Source organism: Hippichthys cyanospilos, chromosome 14 (assembly GCF_059441005.1).
Source record: "Hippichthys cyanospilos isolate Australia breed blue-spotted pipefish chromosome 14, RoL_Hcya_1.0, whole genome shotgun sequence".
NCBI classification, from domain to species: domain Eukaryota; kingdom Metazoa; phylum Chordata; class Actinopteri; order Syngnathiformes; family Syngnathidae; genus Hippichthys; species Hippichthys cyanospilos.
The window spans coordinates 15,640,001-15,661,716 of record NC_142382.1 but is presented as its reverse complement, the minus strand read 5'-3'; the positions used below and the strand labels follow the sequence as shown (position 1 = coordinate 15,661,716).

Here is a 21,716-nt window from a genome sequence, read left to right as displayed (position 1 = left end):
TCAGTCTTTTTTATTATTTCATGGCAATCTAATCTGCCTGGCCAGGGCCTTCAAAATCTAGCGATGGTGGATGCCACATAAACTACAGCAATGGGTATGTTTTGTTCACCAATCAGATTTCAAATTCACATTCACATCAGCATTTTTGTATTTCTTATAGCTGTTCAGAACAGGCCAATTTTGATCAGCAAAATCTGCCAGTCATCTGCACATAATAAATCATAGTATATTATTATATAGTTATTATTATTAGTATAGTATTTCTGGTATATGATATGATGTGATATGATATGATATGATATGATATGATATTTGTTCAGCGCATTGAGCTGCATTCTCATGAATGAAAAATGCTACATATAAAGTTGTATTAACTGATTTAAGACAATTCATTCTAAAAATGATCATAACTGTAATAAAAATATACAATCTGAAGATATACTGTATGAACCTTTGACCATAACAGTATAAGTAAAATAGAAAATGGATTGATAGATGGATAAATACTGTATGGATAATATATGGTGTATGCTGTATATCCTCACACACAGTACAAAAGTGTTTTGAAAACATGTAAAGAATTAAATAAAAGATGACCTCAAAAATTTTTGAGGATAGTGGAGCTCAAGGAGGCCTTGAGGAAAATAGATTTGCTGCATGAATAGGATGGGTGGTGTTGCCAGAAAAGGAGAATAGACTGGTCAATAAATTAACTGATAATTATAGTAAATTGAAAATGTGTGTCTGTGTGTCAGACATGTGCAAACTTCAGAATTAATTTCAATTCAATGGGTGACTTTCAATTTGAATAGACTTCACCCCACAGAGTGATGAATTGAATTTAAATTACAGGTGGTGGATACAATTCAATGCAATTCAGAAAAAAATCATTCTCATCAATGAGACACTGCATTTTACAAGCTCCAAAGAAAATATCCAAAATGTTTTGCCGCTTTTCTCAAGCTTTATATCAAGCTTTAAATTGTAATGGTCTGTATTAGTTTTTTAATGTTAAAAAAATGTGTTAGACCTGACTAGTTACATTCATCAAATATTGTTTACGTAAAGTCCTTGCGATAATATTTGTATGAAATACATTTGTAAGGCTTTTATAACATCAAGTTTTTTTGGTCATTTTGTCATTCAATTCTTTGCATTTATGGATTTTCAATTCCAATTCCTGCAATTTAAATATCAATTGCAATTTTGCTTCCTGTTTGTTACCTCAATTCAACTTTAAATGTAGCAAAGAATTGGAATCTAGGGATCATTCTCAACTCAGTTTTGAATTTCTTAAGACCTCAGTTGTGAGGTATCATCCTGATTCAAAAGCTTTTACCTGCATCGTTGACAATGATGGAGGCAACACCTGTGGCTGCATCAGAGGTTTGTCCAACAAAGCCTAAAAAAGTGAGGAATGATGAGAGAAAAAAAAAAAAAACACCAAAAGTACCGCAATTCTGACTTTCGCCACATTTGCTGTTGCTCATGAAGGTGGTTGGTCACTCAACTATATTACACATTTTCCTTCATCTAGCTTGAATAGTTAGCATGCCTTACACACAGGTTTTGTCATGTCTGCCGGCTGTATAGGCAAAAGACTTACAAATTTCAGTGTCTCTTCTTTTGTAGCATTTTTTTATCTGTGTGCATTTTACACAACCCCCAACAAAAACTAAGTGACTCACTTTCGACACAAGAGAAATGCGCTGTGTAGACACATAAACTGCCACCTTTAATACTACCACTTTTAAAATACCTGTACTGAAAACATGCATTTTGATGGCAAGGTATTTGTAGTACATTACTAGTAGCTAGTTCCGTCCCATTTTGAAGTGTTTTTTTTTTTGTTCGTTTTGCTCTTGGTGTTGTTCTTGGTGCTTTTGATTGACGCAAACCTGTAGTTTGTTTTGGACTAAAATGATTGAACCCAAATTATGCACCAAATGAGCATTATCAATGAAAACTCATTAAAACGCACATGCATTATTTGGATGCAACCTTTCTTTGAAAATATTTATACCTTTAGTGCAGCTAAAACTCAATGGAAGGGGGGGAAAAAAAAAAAGACTGCCCAAAATGCAAACTGAAAAGTGCTTCTTCTAATGTTACCTTGAGAAACAAAATTTGGCATGTGATGAAACAAAACACTCCTGCTTACCTGTGTGCACGCCATTGTCCTTGAAATGCTGAATATAACTGTCTCCAAAGGAGTCTTTACCAACCTAGAATAGATAGAAGACAAAACGATTACAACAAGGAAGGTGTCAAACAGGGTCAGACTTGGTTAGCGGCAACGTTTGAAAAGTGTATACTTAAATCTCCAATGGTTTGGATTTTCGTGTGCCCTGCCAGCATACTGGCATGGTGCCGCCGCCGAAAATGAGCAAAAACGAACACACAAAAGTCAAGCAAAGCACACACGCGCAAACACACGACCAGCTGCGCCAAGCCTTGAAGACACGATTACCCCGCCTTTACGCCTCTTCATGCCCACATCGCTTGATTTTCTTTTCTTCCGTCCACATCTGTAGCTACTTTGGGTTGCGGAGGGGGTCCCCACCTTGGCCTGAGGCACCTACTTCGAACCCACGCTTTCCAAAAAACATGCCAAAATATGGGTACTCGTAGCTGTCTGTGATGATGGGTTTTGCTGGTACGGGCTGCTTGGCCCCATCCTCTTTGAAGAATGGCCTTCTGTCTTGGATGTTTTCGATAAGCCGGAATGTCTATTTTTGGGTTCTCCCCATGCCCGGAGAGATCCTCCTGCACTGGGATGCTATCGATCGGGTCTCTTTGTTCTGACAGAGGTGGGGCTCCGGTGCTTTAGTGCTTGGGTTGAAAGGCCACACGATGCTTACTGATCGGAGACTTAGGGTTGCGTCGTATGGGAATAGGCTTGTTTGAAGGCGTGCAAGAGTGGGTGGCGTATGCACGCAGTCTGGTATTGATCAAGAGAAAATGAGACATGGACAGTTTCTGCCGTAAAATGAAGTTTTGGGAGTTACTAAAAAGTTATTGGACTACTGTTGTTGAAGTAGAAATAGTGTAGAAAATAGTGTATAGTATATACAATTGCTGTCTCAGTTTGTAGTTTTAGAATTGTACAACATTAATGACACAACTGACTAACAATGTGAAACAGTCAGCACAAATCAAACTTGACAAAATTGCAAGATGGCAAAGTGTCATGTTTGTGTTGGATCTCTTTGCTAGTTAATAGGGTCCTACCGGGTACATGGAGGATGACGGATAAATGAGCAGGGTTATTATGATTATGTATGGGAGGAAGGACGCCTCCATTGATGCTATGACAACCCAAATGGTGAAAATATATTCTTATATTTACTCCAGAGCCTCACACAATGTATGCACCACCAGTCTAGAAAGCTTAAATGGATACTAAACGTATTTAGTCATTTTCAATTTGACAACTAAATTATTTTTTTAATGTACAGTAAAAAAATCTTTTCCATTTGCTGTCAACTGTAAATGACATCACATGTGCTTAGGCTCAGGTTATGAGCAATCATAGCTCGGCTCATGAATGTCTCATGAGCAAATCCAGAAAAAAGGTGAGACTAGATTTGTTGTTATATGACCCTTGAACACATGTGATGTCATTTTCAGCCGACAGCGAGAAGAAAATTTTGTTTTTAAAGTATTAATTGACATGAAATTAAATTTACTAATACAAATTGCACCATGAGTTTAGTATCCATTTAATGAACTTTATAACTGCATGACTGGTATTTACATCTGTCCTGACTATGCACGATTTTTCGGTGTCAAAACGGCTATTGTGGAGGACTAGGGAAAGCATACAGACACACACTACTGTACATACCTTGGCAACCATTGCGGTTTTAGCCCCCAGTCTTGCAGCTTGTATGCATTGGTTGGCCCCTTTTCCTCCAAAGCCAATGAAAAAGTTGCGACCGTGGATGGTTTCCCCTTCTTTAGGTAGCCTTGGTGACTGGCTGAGGGTAAAAATAAAAAGGACACATTTCTATCATAAAGATACACTTTACATATACAGGACCTAATGTTTATGTGCTGGGTTTCATTATTCAATAGAAGGTATGCATCCTGTGCTTTTGGCAATAAAGTCCACAGCAAATAGTTTGGAGAAACTGGCATAAGCAATTATTTTAACACTTTTTGGTAGTTTAGCTGTCTATAATATTTCATTTTGTTGTGTTCATACTTGTCCTAAATAGAAAGATTTTACCTTAAAGAACTGCCTTCACATAAAAGCACTTTCCTACCTAAAACTCTGGTAAGTGTTGTCCAAATTTACAAAATGATGCAACAAGCAAAAAGCTGAGCGGATGATAAACTTGAAACTGGCAGCACCAATAATAGCTGACTCATCAAGGTTAGTTTAAGTGGAGCACTACTTTTCACCCCCCCTCCCCCTTTTTTTTTTTGGTGCCACAGGTGTGTGCCCTTATAAAGAGCAGTCTGTCCTCCAATCATAGAGCAGCTGGAAGGTGAGTAGTTTGGGCAAGGGACAAAAGCGCTATCATGCGTGCGTCAAGACGTTGTGGTTTGGCCTTAAGCCAGTTGTGCCACAGAGCCAAAGGATCTGCGGTTGCTAAAATGTTGTCATTAACTTGTTTTCCCTCTGTTGTTGGACTTTCTTTCAGGAATAAGTCTGTGTGGGTACATTTGTTTGATGCAGGTGTGCTATATTACAGTAAATTCACTCAATCCCTGCTTTTCCAGTAACTGAGGCAGTTAGAACATGAGATGTTACTATAAATGCTGTTTTTGCATTGGTGTAGAACTATATTAAAATACCGAATGTTACAACAGGATGTGAGGTCAGCAAAACTGCAGTGTGGTGGGAGGGAAACGGAACAAAGGCCGAACATTTACACACGCGCAAACGCATTGACACACATACACACGCACACACACACACACACACAACCTAGTCAGCTTCTTTTAATCACCTGTGCCACCATTGTGAGAGCCAAACTGATAAAATTCTATCAAAAAGAATTTCCTGTCTGTGACAAAGGGACTTTAGGAAGTTTTGCACTAAATAAAATATACTAAATGAGATATGCCATACTGATAAGTGTGTGAGAAGCTGTGAAAAAAAAAAGGTACATTCTTTTTGTGTCTTGTGGGATTTCAGCATTTTCATAGTAGAGGGTTAAAATTGTACTATATGATTAAGTAGGGTGACACTACATCCAGAAATGTGTTCTATATTTTCTTAAATCTTGAAGAGAAATCTGTTGAAATGCCATGAGACCAAGGTAAGTCACTTCAAATTGTTTTCCACAATTTATATGACTTTAAACCTCTACAACTCAATTAGGAGAAGAAAAACCCCTGACATTCAAGTTCTTGTTCAATGGGTGTCCATACCCACACCTGCTACTATTTGAAAATGTCTCTGATTAACCTCAAAGAATGTTAGCTGTTTTAGTTATTCTTTCTTGACATTCTGTTAGTCATGGCTCACAGGAAAAGCTATGGTCTGAGAGTGCTTCCAAAGGAATCTGCATATCAATGCATATAATGCGTAGCTGATGCTTATATTACTGTGGCATGGGTTACCATGACTACAGACAATCTGTCAACTTTATTATTTTTGATCATTTAATTATTCTATGCAACATTTCTGTATTATTTTTAATCCATACTACATACAGTAAACTTGATGGTCACGATTTGTCATTAAATCTCATGACAATGCTTTGTTTGGAGAATATTTTGCAAACAACTATTTCCATTTTAATCATGTACGCTGGGTGCCATGAGTGAGAACCAATTTTATCCTTATTATTATTATTATTATCTCGTGCCGTCTGTTTCTCCTTCTCTTTCCAGCTTTTCCCTTCAGTTGTTGCCACAGTAAATCAATCGCGTGGAGTATGTTTCCTGCATCTGCATCTCTCACACCAAACACCTTTATGTCTTCTTTCACTAAATCTGTGAACCTCCTCTTTGGTCTTCCTCTAAGCCACAGCTATCGAACTCAAGGCCCGGGGGCTAGATTGTGCCCGCCACATAATTTTATGTGGCCCACAAAATGATAATTATGACTTCAAAAGTCTGGCTAAAATACCAAATTTTGGTTATCCATACCCCTTTTGAGCAGTTTTTAGCGACCTCTGATTTTAAAATGTGCAAATTTATTTGACTTGACAGTAACAATGGCCCTCCAACAGAAACTAAAACTACAATCTGGCGTGCTAGAGTCTAAGCCTCCAACATGGCAATTCAAAACTCAGCATTCTTCTACGTAAATATTAACTATCTCTCCTCTGGACATGTGTGAACCAGCTCAGACTGACACACATCACACCTCAAACTTCCAGTGTGCCCGCACGCGCTTCTTCACCTTTTTTCCACACTCCCCATTGAGCAACATGGTGCCCTGGGGCACCAGGTAGCCCCCAGGAAGCACATGAATAGCCCGCAGGCCTGTTCTGCAAATACTTCACAAGTGATAGAACATTGTGACTTTCTAGGAATTTTACAAACAATTATACATATCTTACATTTCCATCACATATTACATTTGACTATTTACTACAGCTGTTTCTTAATTATTGTCAGAAATCATTCAGAAATCAGTCACCTCTTCTGTTCTTTAGTCTCTCTCATTTTCCTCATTCATCAACCCTTCAAAGTACTCTTTCCATCTTCCCATCACACTACTTGCATCAGTCAAGATGTTTCCATGTCTATCTTTGATCACCCTGACTGCCTGCATGTCTTTCCAATCTCTGTCTCTCTGCCTTGCAAACCAGTATAGGCCAATCTCTCCCTTCGTACTGTCCAACCTAGCATACAAGTCATTGTAAACCTTTTGTTTGGCCTTTGCCACCTCTGCTTTCACCTTACCTTTCATCTCCATGTACCTTGCATCTGCATGTACTCCTGTCTACTCTCCTCGGTCCTCTTGGTGTCCACATTTCTTCTTAGCTATCCTCTTTCTCTGTATACTACTATTCTATTTGTTTTTTACTGCACCTACTCATTCCACCACAGTCTGCTTATGTATTTTCCTTCCTGATGACACACCGAGTATTTGTCTACCTGTTGCTCTAATCACATTAGCTGTGGTTGCCCATGCAATTGGACGCTCTTACTGGCCATCTAAAGCATCTCTCAAACCCTTCCTAAAGGTCATAAAACACGTTTCCTTTTTTAACTTCCACCATTCTGTCCTCCTCTCTTTCATCTTCACCATCTGAGTCATCCTACACACCACCATCCTATGCATCCTATGTTGTCTGGCTCCACTTTCACACCTACCACGACTTTGCAGTTACTACATAAGATGTAGTCTACCAGTGTACTCATACCTCCAACTCCTATAGGTCACCTTATAATTATAACTCTTCTGGACGAAAGTATTTACTCCAGCCATTTCCATTTTTTCACCATAATAGAATAACTTGAACCCTGCTCCAAGGCTTCGAGCCTTGGTGCCTTTTCACCTGGGTTCCTGGACACACAGTATATCAACTTTCTTTTTTTGCATTATGTTTACCAAGTACCTACATTTTCTTGTCATAGTTCCAAAATTCAATGTCCCTTCTCTCAGCTCTAGAGCTCTTTGTGTTCCTCTTCTCTCTCTCTGTACAAACAAACCTTCCCCCTATCCTTATTTTAGCCTTATTAGTGTAATCATCTAAAATACATAACCTCATATTAAATCTGAATTTTAAAAAATCGAATTTAGAATTGAATGAACTCACAAGATCATTACCAGTGTTTGATTATGGGGACATATATAGGCAAAACTGTCAAAAAGGGGCCAATGGGCAAGTACTGTATACGTAACATGAATATTGCACGTGACACTTTACAGAGCACATTTACCTAATTCTCTTAAACAAGGAAGATTAAGGCAGCTAATACTCCACTTCCTGTTAGAATCTTATTTTGTATCATATTTGACCATTTCTGGTACACTGCTTGTGACTGTATGTGACACTTGAAATTATGTTTTTCCTTTTTAATGTGTTATTTTTGGACAGGCAGGGTGTAGTATGGTAAGTTCCATTGTTGTTTCTAATCTTATAATAAAGTTACTTCTTTTTGTATTAAATTATTGTGACTTGGTGACACCCTTTGTAATAAGATACAGTAGGGAGGCAATGTTGCACATATGAACCCTGCCAGAAGGGTTGGAAATACTTTGAAGGGTTGGAAATAATTTGTACGACTAGGTGATTCAAGTGTTTCCCACACACTGTGGATACTGATTTTATAAGCAATCCACCGGCTGGGAGGAACAAATGCACAGCCTTGATTACCTCAAGACGGAATTGCTTAAAAAGAACCTAACAAAATGAAGTCAGACAAAATACCTCAGGAGTAGCTGCAATAAAATAAAAAGATGAGATAAAAAAAGAATTGAGGAAATGATTCATTATACTATATTGTAACCTGGTCATTGCTTCAAAAAAAAAAAAAAAAAAAGGCTGCTGGCCGGCCAAGCAAGTAAGACATGCGTGGAGAAACTCAGTGGTATTAAGTAAAGTAGCCGAACTGTCAAATTGTGGCCAAAGTCCGAATGACTTGCTTACATGCTCATTTTCTTGGTTCTGTAACTTTACGCTAAATGGATAGGCACTTTAAAAAATTTGTTTAATAATACACAAACAATTAACATGTCAATTTTGTGTAGTATGTCCCCACTAAAACTTCGATCAAACTTCGATCAAAATGAAGAATGTACTCTTGACCTCATATTTCTTAAGTAATATGACTGGTATAAGTGGACAAGAGTACAGTTTTTAATCAAGTTAAGTTTTTTAGTTTTTATCACTTAAAAAATATATTGTTTTCGTTCTTAGCAGTGAGATTTTTCAAATATGTAAGAATGTCTGCAGATAATTTTCATTGTGCTGTAATCTCAATTGAAAATAACTATAAATTACAAATCTATTACTGATCCACGCATATGTGAGAAAAAAAAAAAACATCGGTTTGACCCTCATACCAACACATTTTGTGTACTGTACGTATTTCACTTCATTAGAAAGAAAATATATTCTTCTGTAAATGCTGTAGAATTTGTTTAATTTAGGTTTTAACAGGTTAAAGTCTTTGGCAGTAGGGGGAGCTGTATGTCTTTAACAATGGGTCACACCTGACTTGACGGCTCCGCTTTTTTTGTACACAAATTAGCACAATTTTTTTTGAAGAAATTACCGTTTGTATTTGAGACGAACAGCAGCACACACCAAGTGTGCATGTATTCATTTGAATGTGCGTGTGCCAGTCATTCGTACTGACACACATCTACTGACTTTTCAAGACAACTGGATTTTTCCACTTCAAAGCCATGCATATCACTTTGAAGGACTTCAAATATATTCCTGCTAGCCTCTCCTATCCGCTGTCTGACCTCCATCTATAAAGCCCCCCACGCCACACGAACCCACTTTCATAATGCTGACAATTTCCCGTTAGCTTGTTATATTTAATTGATAACTCATGTCCTTGAAATCAAAATACAAGGCAGAATCCCTAGTGAAAAATGTTATTGAAAAAAATTATAGACTTTTTTTTCCTCCCCAAAACATATTGGGACTTCTATTTTACCAAAAACACTACTTTCAAAAACTGTTTTTTTTTTTTCAATTCTGTCATTCCATCCAAACTTCATGATACGTTTGTATGAGAAACAGTCTTCAAATGATTGTCCTGTGATTTGTGAGAAAGGATTCTGTTTAGCTGGAAGAATCTCACCAGCAAGACGGCTGATGCAACATCAGTACTTTTGGGTGTACAGACATAATAATGAGTTACAATCTTTAGATGTTCAACCAGACATCATCTGTCAAAAACCAGAACAATTATTTGGTCTCTAACCATTAAGATTGTCTGGAACAATAAATCTCATGACAGCAGCTTGCTATTAACTACTCCTATAAAGACATTAAGGGAACTGTTTAGAAGTAGATCCCTGCTGATAATTATTATTAATCTACAGCACGAAGGTTATGAAGTTGAAATATATTAGTGATTACCAGTGACGGCTTTTAGGACAAACAATGAAAATCCAGAAGCTAAAACTCTATTTAAAGAACTTCCTCTATTTTTGTGGAGACAATTATAACACATGAGGGAAAATACATTACAGCTGATCTTTTCCACAAGCGTACAGAACAAGTCAAAAATAATTTTGCTGATGGAAATCAGGAAAGAAACCTTTGAACAGATTCAAAAGACTGTGCTTCTGGTGATTAGATAATTAACAGTCGGAACTTGGACTTAAACCTAATACGGTATTTTAACAATCCAAACATGTAATCATTCATTTATAAACTAAAATGATGTTAACACATTTTAGATATTGAAAACATTTTGTTAAAGAAGCGGTGAATTTAACTATTCGCTGTGTGTCAAGGAATGCTTCTTATTTCCCAGTGACCATTTAAGATAATTTCTTAGGGCACTCCTCTAAATTAAACAAAGGTACAGAACATGCTTATATAATGATTAAAACAGTGGAATATACACAAGAGAGGAGCCCGAACTTGTATTCTTTCACATCACATTGGTAACCATGTTGGATGTGAGTACAAAAAGTGATTACACAATATATATATTTTAGGCCCATTAATGTGTATATATTGTAGTAAATACACACATGTAATTCGGTCTGGACTATATTGCAAAATAAACAAATAAAATCAGATTTTTCAGTCACTCTGGATGATTATGATTTTAATCAAAGTAATAAACCAAAGGAACAATTGTTTAACGTTTTAATTTATTCAAAATGAAATCTATGCAATATGTTCAGACAACAATTTTGATTTTAAGTTAGTTTTAATTGAATGTAACAATTTAGAGCTTGTATAAAAAGTAACTATTCATAGCTTGCGTAATTGCTGCAATTAAGTCATTTCTGAAAAACCTGATTTATAAAATGACAAATTTGCCAATTTCACACGCAAGATACAAAAGCACAAGTTTGGCGTGAAACAACATGAAAGGCCTGTCCTAAAACCAATCAAACAAACTGCTGATGATTTTCTACAGCAGAGAGTGTGGCTTTTTAATCCTTAACAAAGATTACTATGTGTGTGCATACAACCTATGAAAATGTCAGTCAGTCAAAATGTATTTTTAGCTATTTACCAAATGGGACTAACAGTCCAACACGCAAAATGAAAACACTTGCATGGAGCAGATGCTCACACTGAAATAATCGTGATAAACACCCAATACCCGAATATTTTTTTTTAACGATATATTATTTAATTATGAGTAAAATTACAATCTCTATTATCATTGTTATGGTGTACAACACCATTTGGGTAGTCTTATACTGTATATAGTGGGAATGATCCTTACATCTACAAAATAACTACTTTTCAGAAAAAAAAACACCATCTTACCTGAATTAGCTAATGCATACTGTTAACCCTCTCCAGGCAGGTGTTGCAAATTTTCAACAATAATATAAGAGTCCCCTAGGTATTCTACATTAATATTGATTGAGGCTATTTTTTTTTAGAAGTTTGAAAAACAATAAAATAAACTTAATTTGGGCCTGAAAGTTAAAGATGGTATTACACCATATTTTGCCCTCATTTACTGTTGCACACAATGCCAAAATGATGAACTTTTTACAAAGTCCTCCATTAAAATCTATGAGAATTATCAAAATCTGGGCTTGCTCGAAGTCCAACTGGGAAAAAAGGCTTTAACCTTGAACAAAGGCTTCTTCCCAAACGCTATGTCCAGTGTGAAACCAATGTTTGATGTAATTAAAAAAAAAAAAAAGAAAGAAAGAAAAACGGTGCAATAGGCAATTTGGTGCTGGAACATATTTTCGTCAGTTTAATTATTTTAATGAAAAATTTAATTTCATATACGGTACAAGTCAGTTGAGTTATAACCTTGTTCATGGAACAAATTAAACTTGTAATTGAAGGTAATAATATATTTTAACTTCTATATTTTACTTCTTGTTTCAGTCTTTGCTGAGCTTCATGCCACCCCCAAGTAATATCACATATAGTCTGAATAGGAAGAAGAACATGCAGTTACAATTTAACCAGTATGCTCCTTCCTGTGGGACTTATAGTCATATGACTACAAATTTAAGGAAGTACTGTATATAATGTTGCACTGAGCCACATTTAACTATAGCCAGTTATATTTCGGTATATTATAGGTCTGGGTTTACTTACCTGACCAAGTCAGTCATGCAAGAACCAACAACTATCACGTCAAAGGCCTCTTCAGTCATGACCTGATGAGAAATACTTTTGTTATTTTGATGAATAATTCATGCAAGTCAAATGTTTAATTTTTGAATAATAAGCTTATCTATTTTCAATACCACTTTCAGGATTTTAAAACATTTCTACACGACCATCCTTTTCATTTTCTTAGTGTTACAGTGGACCTGGTGGGGATATTTCAGGTAAAATGAGCAAATGATTGTCTCAGCCTCCAACCCTCAAGAGCCTGACATTTCCTACATTAACATGAGCACAGATGAGACAACGAAATGGTAAAAATAGAGCCTTCGTTGAACAGAATCCAGTCATATTGGTAGCGTATGAATGTGTATGTGTGTGTATATGTGCGGAGCAGTGTGTGGGGAGGGTGGTTTGCCGCTTCAATACTAGACGACTACACACCACAGCCAAGCAATGTCTTTAATTAATTCAATCCTCAGCTTGTATCAGAGCTAATGCAAGTGTGTTAATCTCTTCAAATCTCTTCCTCGGCAGCGGAGGACTTGGAAAGCTTGGCCGCTGGCTATAGGATGCTTTACTTCTTTCTCTTTCCATATTTCTCAACATATTGTTTTTCTTCTGCATGTAAAGTAAAGGTTTGAAGCAGTTAGTGATTCTACTGCAGGAGAACATTCATTGTCCAATCATTTAAAAAGGAATTAAGTGCTTATCTGTCAAAGATGACCAGTTTCATCTAAAATGCATAACGTTTGACTCATCTGCAGGCAAATCTATATCTCTGCCAAATGAATTAATTAAAACAAACAATACAACCCTTTTAACAATAGATTAGAATCCCCAAAGATTTTGAAGATTACTGTGGTAGCAAAAGAGGTTGAAAACATTTACATTAATCAAGACAGAAAGTAAACACGGACAGTCCTTGCCATTTTGTTGACCATGTCTTATTTGGCATTTTATCAATATTATTCATGTTTGCTCTGCAAATTGTTGGGTAATTTTAAACTAGCAGGAAACAGGTTCCAAACTCTGTTTTGACAAAACCATAGAACACCAGAGCTTACTCAGAGCTTTGAGTTATGCCAATTTTAAATCTTTGTTTTGTAGAAAAGGATTGATTGTACATTAAAATCCCCCAAGAGAAGAGAAAACCAGCATTAAGAATATGACATAATTGTAAATTCTCTAATTAGAATGGAAACAGTATGAGCTAAGTTGAGTGGGCACACTGGTCTGACATGCATTCACGTATTAATTTTTCAACTTTTAACTTTCATGTATTGCTGTGTTTAGTGATACAATACAGTAAAGAGTGCACTCTACTAAGCCAATTTAACAACAAACGATTACTACTGCCTTGTTATCACAGTGTTTAAAATTATTACTATTACTTACTTTTCTGATTTTAAATTATATATGCTTGGAGAGCAGTACCAGTGGGGCTTGTCTGTCTGGATCAGGGTGACAAAAACCTGGTTTAGTTAAAGAATACTGTCTTTAATACTAATCTTACGCGACTGTATATTCACTCATGATCGGCGAAGTGAAAGCTGTCAAATAATATTATGATTTTAACTCAAAGATAAGCTCAACGATGAAAAAGATTTCGCCTGACCTCTGGATTTAATGAGCTGTTATTGTAACAGTACATCAAATGAGTTCCGATTATGAGGTTCATGCAAGCATTAAATCCTGAATTAAAAAAAAAAATAGAATAAATATCATGCGCAGTCAACATTATCCACAAGAATGCCAGTAGTTATATTGCAACTTTAAAACCTTAACTGATACCGATGGCAATCTTGGTTTAATCTGTTAATAAACTAAATATGTTTACCTTTTCTGTTTTCAAAATGAAGCAGTGCAAAGTACATCCCTCCACGAGCGCCTATTGACAGCTACAAGGAAACTATTGCCTGTATGGAATCAATTCTATATTAAACAAGTTTATGAATTCCAAGCGATTTACATAAATCATAAAATTATACAATGTCACAGATTTTGACATTAAAGATGTATGCACCTTTGTGCAGTTGTATATTGAAACTGTAATATATATTTAAAAACAGGCATAAAGAGTGCGCTCTAAGTAAGGTCCTTAAATAGGACCTAAACAACATGTACCCGGAACCAAAAGAGTACGAAGTAAATGGTTGAAGTAAAAAATTAAGATACATATTTGTTTGCAGCTTTTCCAGGTACGATAATTTATACAATATGATATTCAAATGATCTGCAATGAATGAATATTATTTAATGTAATAAACTCGTTTGAATGGGATGTTTTAAAATGCCGAAAAACACCACAACTCTTATCATTATTATTAGTATTATTATAGTTTAGTTTAATCATTAGCCGCATTGTCTATTTGATCACAGATTCGGCGCTCATCACTTGATAGTTAAGTCGATCAAGACCCTGTCTGGAGCCCTATCATGAATCGTACAAGTTAATTCAACGACGGGAATTATTCTGGTATGCTCGTACCACACTTCCATCGCGCAAGTAATTCATGAACAACTGTTTTTGAATTCGGGTCAAGAAGGTTTATTTTTGTTTTTTGTTGAAACGTTGACGGTCAGTCAAGGTTGATGCAACTTTTTTTTCAACATTGAAGTTGTGTATAAAATACCGTTGACTCTACATTGTAGCTTGGTTGAATTTAAAGGTCAATGTTTAACTTGTCAAAATCAATGTTTTCCTCTTTTTTTCTCCTTCAGCGAGGAGGTGGTACTATTGTGGGAGGTATTTTTTGTTTTGACAGTCCTTTCATAATTATTATGTAACCATCTAAACGCAAACACTTAATACAAATGCCTTTTTTTTCTTGTAGACCTTTTTTTGTGCAAATGTTGATTCATCATTTTATCAACCTTGCTCTTTCTATATAATTATACGTTAGGTCTCCACATAGATTCAATATTCAGCTGAACCATGTTTAAGAATTGATTCAACCTTGATTCATCCATATTTTGCTCTCTGGGGTGGTCATGTTATAGATTACAGTCACAAATGTTGTCTGTAATTTCACATGTATTTCCAGTAAATGGTGCATTCCAAGTCAAATCAAATCACAGAACTTTTACATCTGCTTTTCTTGCTTTCAGATTTGTCAGGATAGAAAAAATGAACAACATGTCCCCAGAAGTTGCACTGCACAGGATTTCTCCGGAATTGCGACCCATGTTGTGCAGCGTGGTGCGGAATGGGCGGGTGGGACTGGACTCCACTAATTGCCTCCGAGTCACAGACCTCAAAACTGGGTGAGATTGCTAGTTTTGCATATACTATAGCTCCCATAATTATTCATTTGACATGACACTTCAGGTTACAATAGGTTCTTACAACTGCTGGTGTGTATTACAGTCGACAACAATTCAGTATTTCAATGCCATGAAACATTTTCAAAGATGACTTGTTCAGCTCCTACCCCACTGAGGAGTAAAACATTAGTCAAGTCAACTTTATTTGTATACTGTTCTTTTAAATGCCCTTCACTTTATAGCACCATACAGACTTAAAACTCATCAGAAAAGGCATACTATATGGTTTACACAAGAAAGTGTTTGTTTATTTCAACATGTCTGTTTTGTTCCTCTTCTCGAGCTTCTTGAGCATGTTGTTTTCGCCTCTTTACTTTCTGGCTTATTGTTATCTTATTGTTTATTACTTGACTTGTCACTGATAAAATAAATAAATAAAAATGCAACAAATGCAACAAAAAATGCTGAAATGACATTGTTTATGGGTGTAATGATAGCATTTTTTCAGAAGGCATTTTAGAAGGGTGGGGTTAAAAAAAAAAAAAAAAAATCCCAGAATCTTTGTGAAGACAAACAAGTCCACTGTGGAAATTTTCCGTGAATGTCCGCATTATTTATGTGGAGTGAATGCAGTAGCCATGAATTACTATTCTAAGTGGTATGTAGTAGGTATGCTCTAAAGAGAATTTGTTTTTACTCGTGAAATTTTTACTGCAGATCAGCACTGTAGCATGTGCCTTTGTAACATGTGTCTGGTGACTCGGCTGGTTGTAAAGGAAGCCAAACAATGCTTCAAAATAAAACGTGGGATATCAAGTAATCTATAAAACAAACACCAATGGGATCATTAGGGTTGTATTTATTAAGATCAATCATTCTGAAGAAATAATTAGTTTTAAAAACTAAGAGCCTCTTTATACTTAAGCAAGCTATCGCATTAAGCCTAATGAATTTTAGCTTCAGATCATGAGTTTTATAACTTGCATGAACATTCTGTTGAAGGTAGAACTAGCATGAATGGAACTAAAACAATGCTCAGGTAGTAAAAGGGCATCATCACACCATCATCCATAACCTGAACTTTTGATACAAAGGGGTGATGAAAATAGAGTTTCAAAGAAATTCAGTCAATAATCAAATTTCAATTAGACTCATTTTTGAAAAACATATTTGGTCAATGTTAAATGTTCAGCAATTCTGCTCTCCCATCTTGATTTACTCAGTGGTCAGATGAATAACTGCTGCCTTTTGTCTCATTTTGGGTTGTTAAATTGATATTATATCATCTTTGCAGAGATGTGAAAGCAGAGATGTGAATTTCAAGATTTAGGAAGAAACGGATACTCATGGATTCAAAGTTACTTTCATAAAACTTAAAATGCCATGTTTGTCTTCCGTGGATATTTCTTGAAGTTAGCAGTAATTTGCAAATGGTTACCATTCTGTCAATTCATTTTGTAGTTTAGCTGTTTATGTAAACAAACTAGTCTATACAATGTTTTCAGAGTGTAAGGCACATGCTCACTAACCTATGATGTTTTTAAATATTTTCCATTTTCAGATGTCCATCATTGACCCCAGGTCCCTGCTGCGATCGCTTCAAACTCCACATCCCTTATGCAGGAGAAACCCTCAAATGTATGTGGGAAAAATGACTGTACCTCTTGCCTGAGTATATTTAATACAGGGTCATACATGAAGGTTGTAATTAAATTTACGTTTATACCACCATTAGGTGGGTAAATAAATAAATCTTTTGGGAATTGGATCTTAAATGTTTTTGATACATTGGGTGTGTGAATGGTTGTTTAACCCTGTGTGTCCTGCAATTGGCTTGCAACCGTTTCAAGGTGTCCCCCGCATCAATTAATTGACAGAATAATCCACAGATAAATCAATTATTTAAAAATTAATTAGTTGCAGCCCTATTGTGCAGTCCAATGAAATGAGATTCCAGAGGGATAAAATCACATCTAAGAATGAGCTTGATTTTGGTCAACTTATCTAAGAAACCCTTTCAATAGTATGACGAACCTGTGCAATCTAACCTGTCTTTCTACTGTCGTGGTTTTGCAAAATGTCTTGAAGACATTGATACTAGGCAAGTAAATAAAACACAGGTCTTTGACATTCCTTCGTGGTACATGAAATCTCTGTAGCTGTTGTAGTATCCTTTGGCCCAAGGATGAATATTTGTTTAATCAAGGATGCAGAGTTGCAGGTTTATGGACCGTTCCACTTCTAGTATGCCAAAGCTTGGTGTTTTCTCAACAGTTCTAAGCATCATTAATTTAAACCCAGCTACCCTCCATGCCAACACTTTGCTTAGTACAACTCCAAAACAAATTTTCCCTGTTCCTCACATGCATAGTAAGACCCTGTGACCTACCTTTATATCCTGTTTATAACCTTTAGGTAGTGTATGATGAATGGCCTGGTTGCATAGTCCAGTGTACCTATTCCTCTAATCCAAAGTAACCTGAGACAGACAATAGCTGGTACCACCCATGCGAGGGATAAGGGGCATAGAAAATGTATGAAAGTATAGTGTAGTACACAGAAGCTATTGCAACCTGGATCCATGCTTCAATATACAGTAGAGCCCACAATACAGTAAGTCTACACACACCTGTTCAAAGCCAGGTTTTTAATATTAAAAAAAAAATGAGACCAATATTTCAAACCTTTCTCCACCCATTGACATACAGTATAACCCTTACAACTCGGGAAAACGATTAAATGTACAACTGAGATAATGTGGATGTGACTTTGCCAAAACCACATTACACCATCACATTGAAACAGTTCAATGGAAAACAGTATAAATTCGCTAGGATAAGAAGTAACACCAAATAAAGTTCAGCTTTTTATGACGATTTTTTTTAGCAACATCTTACTGCCTAAGCCATGGTCTGCAGAGAATGTTCACAGTACAATAAGGGTCTTATTGTTCTAAGATATTACTCCAGAGAGTTAACACTAAATATTTCACAACATTTACAATGGGACACAGTAAAGACAGTCAGACACTGACATGGTCTAAAGGTATACGGCCAACAAAAAATGATGAAAACATACGCAAACGGAGGCTAACAGCAACACAGCAGGACCTTCAGGATTTTCCGGAAAGAACTTGCTGTTTAGTAAATGGGACAATTTTCGCCTGTCATCATCATACTGAATGTTTTAGTTATGTCGCATGGTATCAAAAGCATGCATTAACGAAACAAGAAAAACATCGCATCTAGCCATCCATTTTCTAGAGCTGCTCATCCTCCATGGATCACAGGCTTGCTGGTACCTATCCCAGCTGGCTTCAGGCAGTAGACGGGGAACACGCTGAACTGGTTGCCAGCTATCCAAACCGAAACTCCAAAACCTTCAGGCTCCTGTAAGAATGCAACAAAAGCCTTGTGGAACAGCTGACATTAATTTGGGGGATGCCATTTAAATGGTGGCAAGTGTGTGCTGACTCACATTTAACATGAATTTGAATGTTGCTGGTCAGTTCTGAAAACAGCAAAATCCCCTGCAATTTCATGGTTGAAAAGGTTTTGAAAAGGTTTATCATTACCTTTTTTTTTTTGTCACCCTCCCCAAAAAAAGGCATTTGGGAGGTGTGCAGACTTTTTATTTCCACTGTATTTTTGTCTGACTTCCAGAAGCTTACAACACATCCGCTCCTCTGTTTGAGTCCCCTCCACTGGAAATTTCCATCTATACATTTTGGTTTGTCCCTTCCTGATGTCGCCAGAGTGACCAAAATGCAGAACTGAAGAACAGTCTTGTCGCTCATAAATAGACTTGTGCAACATATTGGAACATTGTGATCCCACATTATCAAAACTTAAGTATACGATGGTCTCGTTTGTCAGCAGAGACAAAGCTGCCTGGGAAATTGGTTCAACATTTTTCACTGGAATTTGATATCTGAACATTAACATTAGTCTTTTAGGTTTACAAGGATGACTGAGTGTGTTCACTCCAAAATGTTAACTTGGGTCATTGCTTGAGGTGTTTAAATCAAAAGAAACAAATCCTTGCTTTTTGAAAAGATAGTTGTCAGAGTTGGCCGTCATGTGTTATGACCTCAGTTTTGTTTCTCATTTGATTTCTTACCTCCTAAACAGCGCCACATTAATTCATAGATTTTCTTATAGACTTTCCTCTGTAGAGTATCATATATTCTCCAAGTGAAAAAATAAATACAACATTTTTTTAGATTTTAGAAATCATTTACATTTGTGACATAACTAAAAGAAACTACAATTCTGCAATTACAGCTTAAAATTGTCTCCTGAACCCTGGACTATTGTCAATTTTCATTTCTAGAGTCAAACAGTATTCTACCAAGGAAAAAAAAAGATTTAGACTGTGAGTCATTAAGATAATCTGTTTTCATCTTTTTCCCCCACAGGGGATATTATATTTAATGCCCATTATCCGGAGCTGCCTCCAGATTTTATTTTTGGAGAAGATGCAGAGTTTCTACCCGAACCTTCAGAATTACCGGTGAGTATCCGGGTTAAGTGAATAATGCAAGGAAGACTTATTTTCTTATTTGCCTTTGTATATTTGCTTGGCATTTCAGGTTGTTTTCACATTCTCACCGTTTAATTCTTGTCTGATCTTATGCTCAATTGGATTGGTGCAGGAACATGGCACTGCTTGCAAGGCCTTTACCTAACGTACTTCCAATAATCCTTTCAATATCCTGAGACAGCTTTTTCATTCACTTACTCTGGCCCATATCTGATCCACCTTTAGTGTGGTACACACCATGTAACCAAGCAGCGCGGTGACAATTTGTCACCCTTTTATATAAGCTGACTCAATGATTACAAGTTTGAAGATACCCATTAGAGTGCACACGTTGGCTGAACATGTCCCTATGTTCAAATTCATTTTCCTTCTCAGGGCTTCCACATTTTTTTCAGGCTTGTTTCAAGATTATTATTTTTTTTAATACTTTCTTTGAACCACAATTTAAAAGCACTTTTGGATTTTCATGGTTTTAATGTATTTTATCCATCCTTCCATCTGCCCGTCATATCCATTTATTATCACTAGCTAATTTACTTATTAATTTTTGTTAGATTCAAGTGATTTCTCTGATGACTTTCATTAACAGGGGGATTTTTTACTAATTTGTTCACATGTTAGTACTGGCTGATGGCACGGGTTCAATTCCTGGTCTGTGTCCCAATGGTAAAAATGGGGGGTTTGCTCGATGAAATGCATCAGGCCAGAAAAGCCAAATTAATCCAAATGCCAATTGTGTCGTAAGAGTGAGTCACAGTGGCGACCGCCGATGGAGCAAGCCCAAACTCACATCCTTTCTTTGGTTTAGCGCGTTTGCAACAAGTGCCCCCATCATCTTTATAATATGTTCAAAATATGCTGTCTTATTTTCATAGCAGCACATTTTTTCAATGCGTGCAAAACGTTGGTACATTCTGTCTAAGTTTGTCAACATATTATTAATTGCAATTACAAATTCCAATTTTATTATGTTTCATTTTTATTTCTGCTATTCAGTTACCACCCACATGTCCATAAAGCAAACCTTGAATCTATATCCAATTAAATACATCATAAAGAGAAGATATTTTGTATCATACATATCATATAGTTTTATTTTAATCAGTCATACGACCTTTAATTAATTTCTAGTGTACATATCCGCTGCAATGTGCTCGTATACCCTTTGTTGGGAAACACTTGCACAATAAGAACCCGCCACACAGTGCCTAACAAAGTAATTAATGAAAATGGATGGATGGCTGGATGGATATCTTGAGTCACTGTCAATCGCAACAGAATGCAAATTGAGATGACTACATATCAGCAAATATGGGTAAAAAGTGTTCAACTCAGTCTTGTGGTGCAACAGGTACACAGTTTGGAGCACCAGTGCTACCACCAGTGCGAAGTTTAGTATAGAGCTCAAAGTATGGAAAAGACACTGGCGCGTATGCACATTTGCATGACGCTAGTGTGCCGCACATTTAGTAAATTCTCCCAAGAAGGCCGGCTCCCACTGCTGGAAAAAAATCCAAGAGTAATACTGATTGCTAATATATATTTTGTTGTAACTTTTTTTCCTCATTTTGTGTTTGCCTGCAATATGTTCCATTTAAGATGGGACAGGGGAACGTTTGTTTTTTTCATCAATACTCAATACTAGGTTGAGTCTAATTTGATGCTAGTTTCTAATGTAATGCCATCTTAGGGATAGAATGTCATGTTCAG

General features: G+C 36.4%; 2 protein-coding genes and 1 pseudogene across 4 annotated transcripts in view; 1 reads left to right on the top strand and 2 right to left on the bottom strand.

Annotated features, from left to right (window-relative positions):
• rbks (ribokinase) overlaps positions 1-14,097 on the bottom strand; it is a 41,133-nt gene extending 27,036 nt beyond the window's left edge. Inside the window, exons 1-5 of one of the 2 annotated variants that reach the window (XM_088433858.1) lie at positions 14,038-14,097; positions 12,186-12,247; positions 3,848-3,980; positions 2,162-2,225; positions 1,340-1,402 (exon numbers count right to left, since the gene is read on the bottom strand). In XM_088433858.1, coding sequence (XP_088289984.1) covers positions 1,340-1,402; positions 2,162-2,225; positions 3,848-3,980; positions 12,186-12,244 — 319 coding nt within the window. In that variant the 5' untranslated portion in view covers positions 12,245-12,247; positions 14,038-14,097. Of the gene's footprint in view, positions 1-1,339; positions 1,403-2,161; positions 2,226-3,847; positions 3,981-12,185; positions 12,248-13,595; positions 13,895-14,037 lie in introns of those variants that run through there. The other variant, XM_088433859.1, reaches the window with a different exon arrangement.
• LOC148413149 (uncharacterized) lies at positions 5,465-6,880 on the bottom strand (annotated as a pseudogene).
• Positions 14,098-14,313: 216 nt separating the features above from the next.
• The window catches only part of babam2 (BRISC and BRCA1 A complex member 2), a 73,988-nt gene continuing 66,585 nt past the window's right edge, over positions 14,314-21,716 (top strand). Inside the window, exons 1-5 of one of the 2 annotated variants that reach the window (XM_088434092.1) lie at positions 14,314-14,398; positions 14,580-14,676; positions 15,309-15,464; positions 17,026-17,102; positions 19,882-19,976. In XM_088434092.1, the coding sequence (XP_088290218.1) occupies positions 15,328-15,464; positions 17,026-17,102; positions 19,882-19,976 (309 nt within the window). In that variant the 5' untranslated portion in view covers positions 14,314-14,398; positions 14,580-14,676; positions 15,309-15,327. The remainder of the gene's footprint in view (positions 14,399-14,579; positions 14,677-15,308; positions 15,465-17,025; positions 17,103-19,881; positions 19,977-21,716) is intronic. The other variant, XM_088434093.1, reaches the window with a different exon arrangement.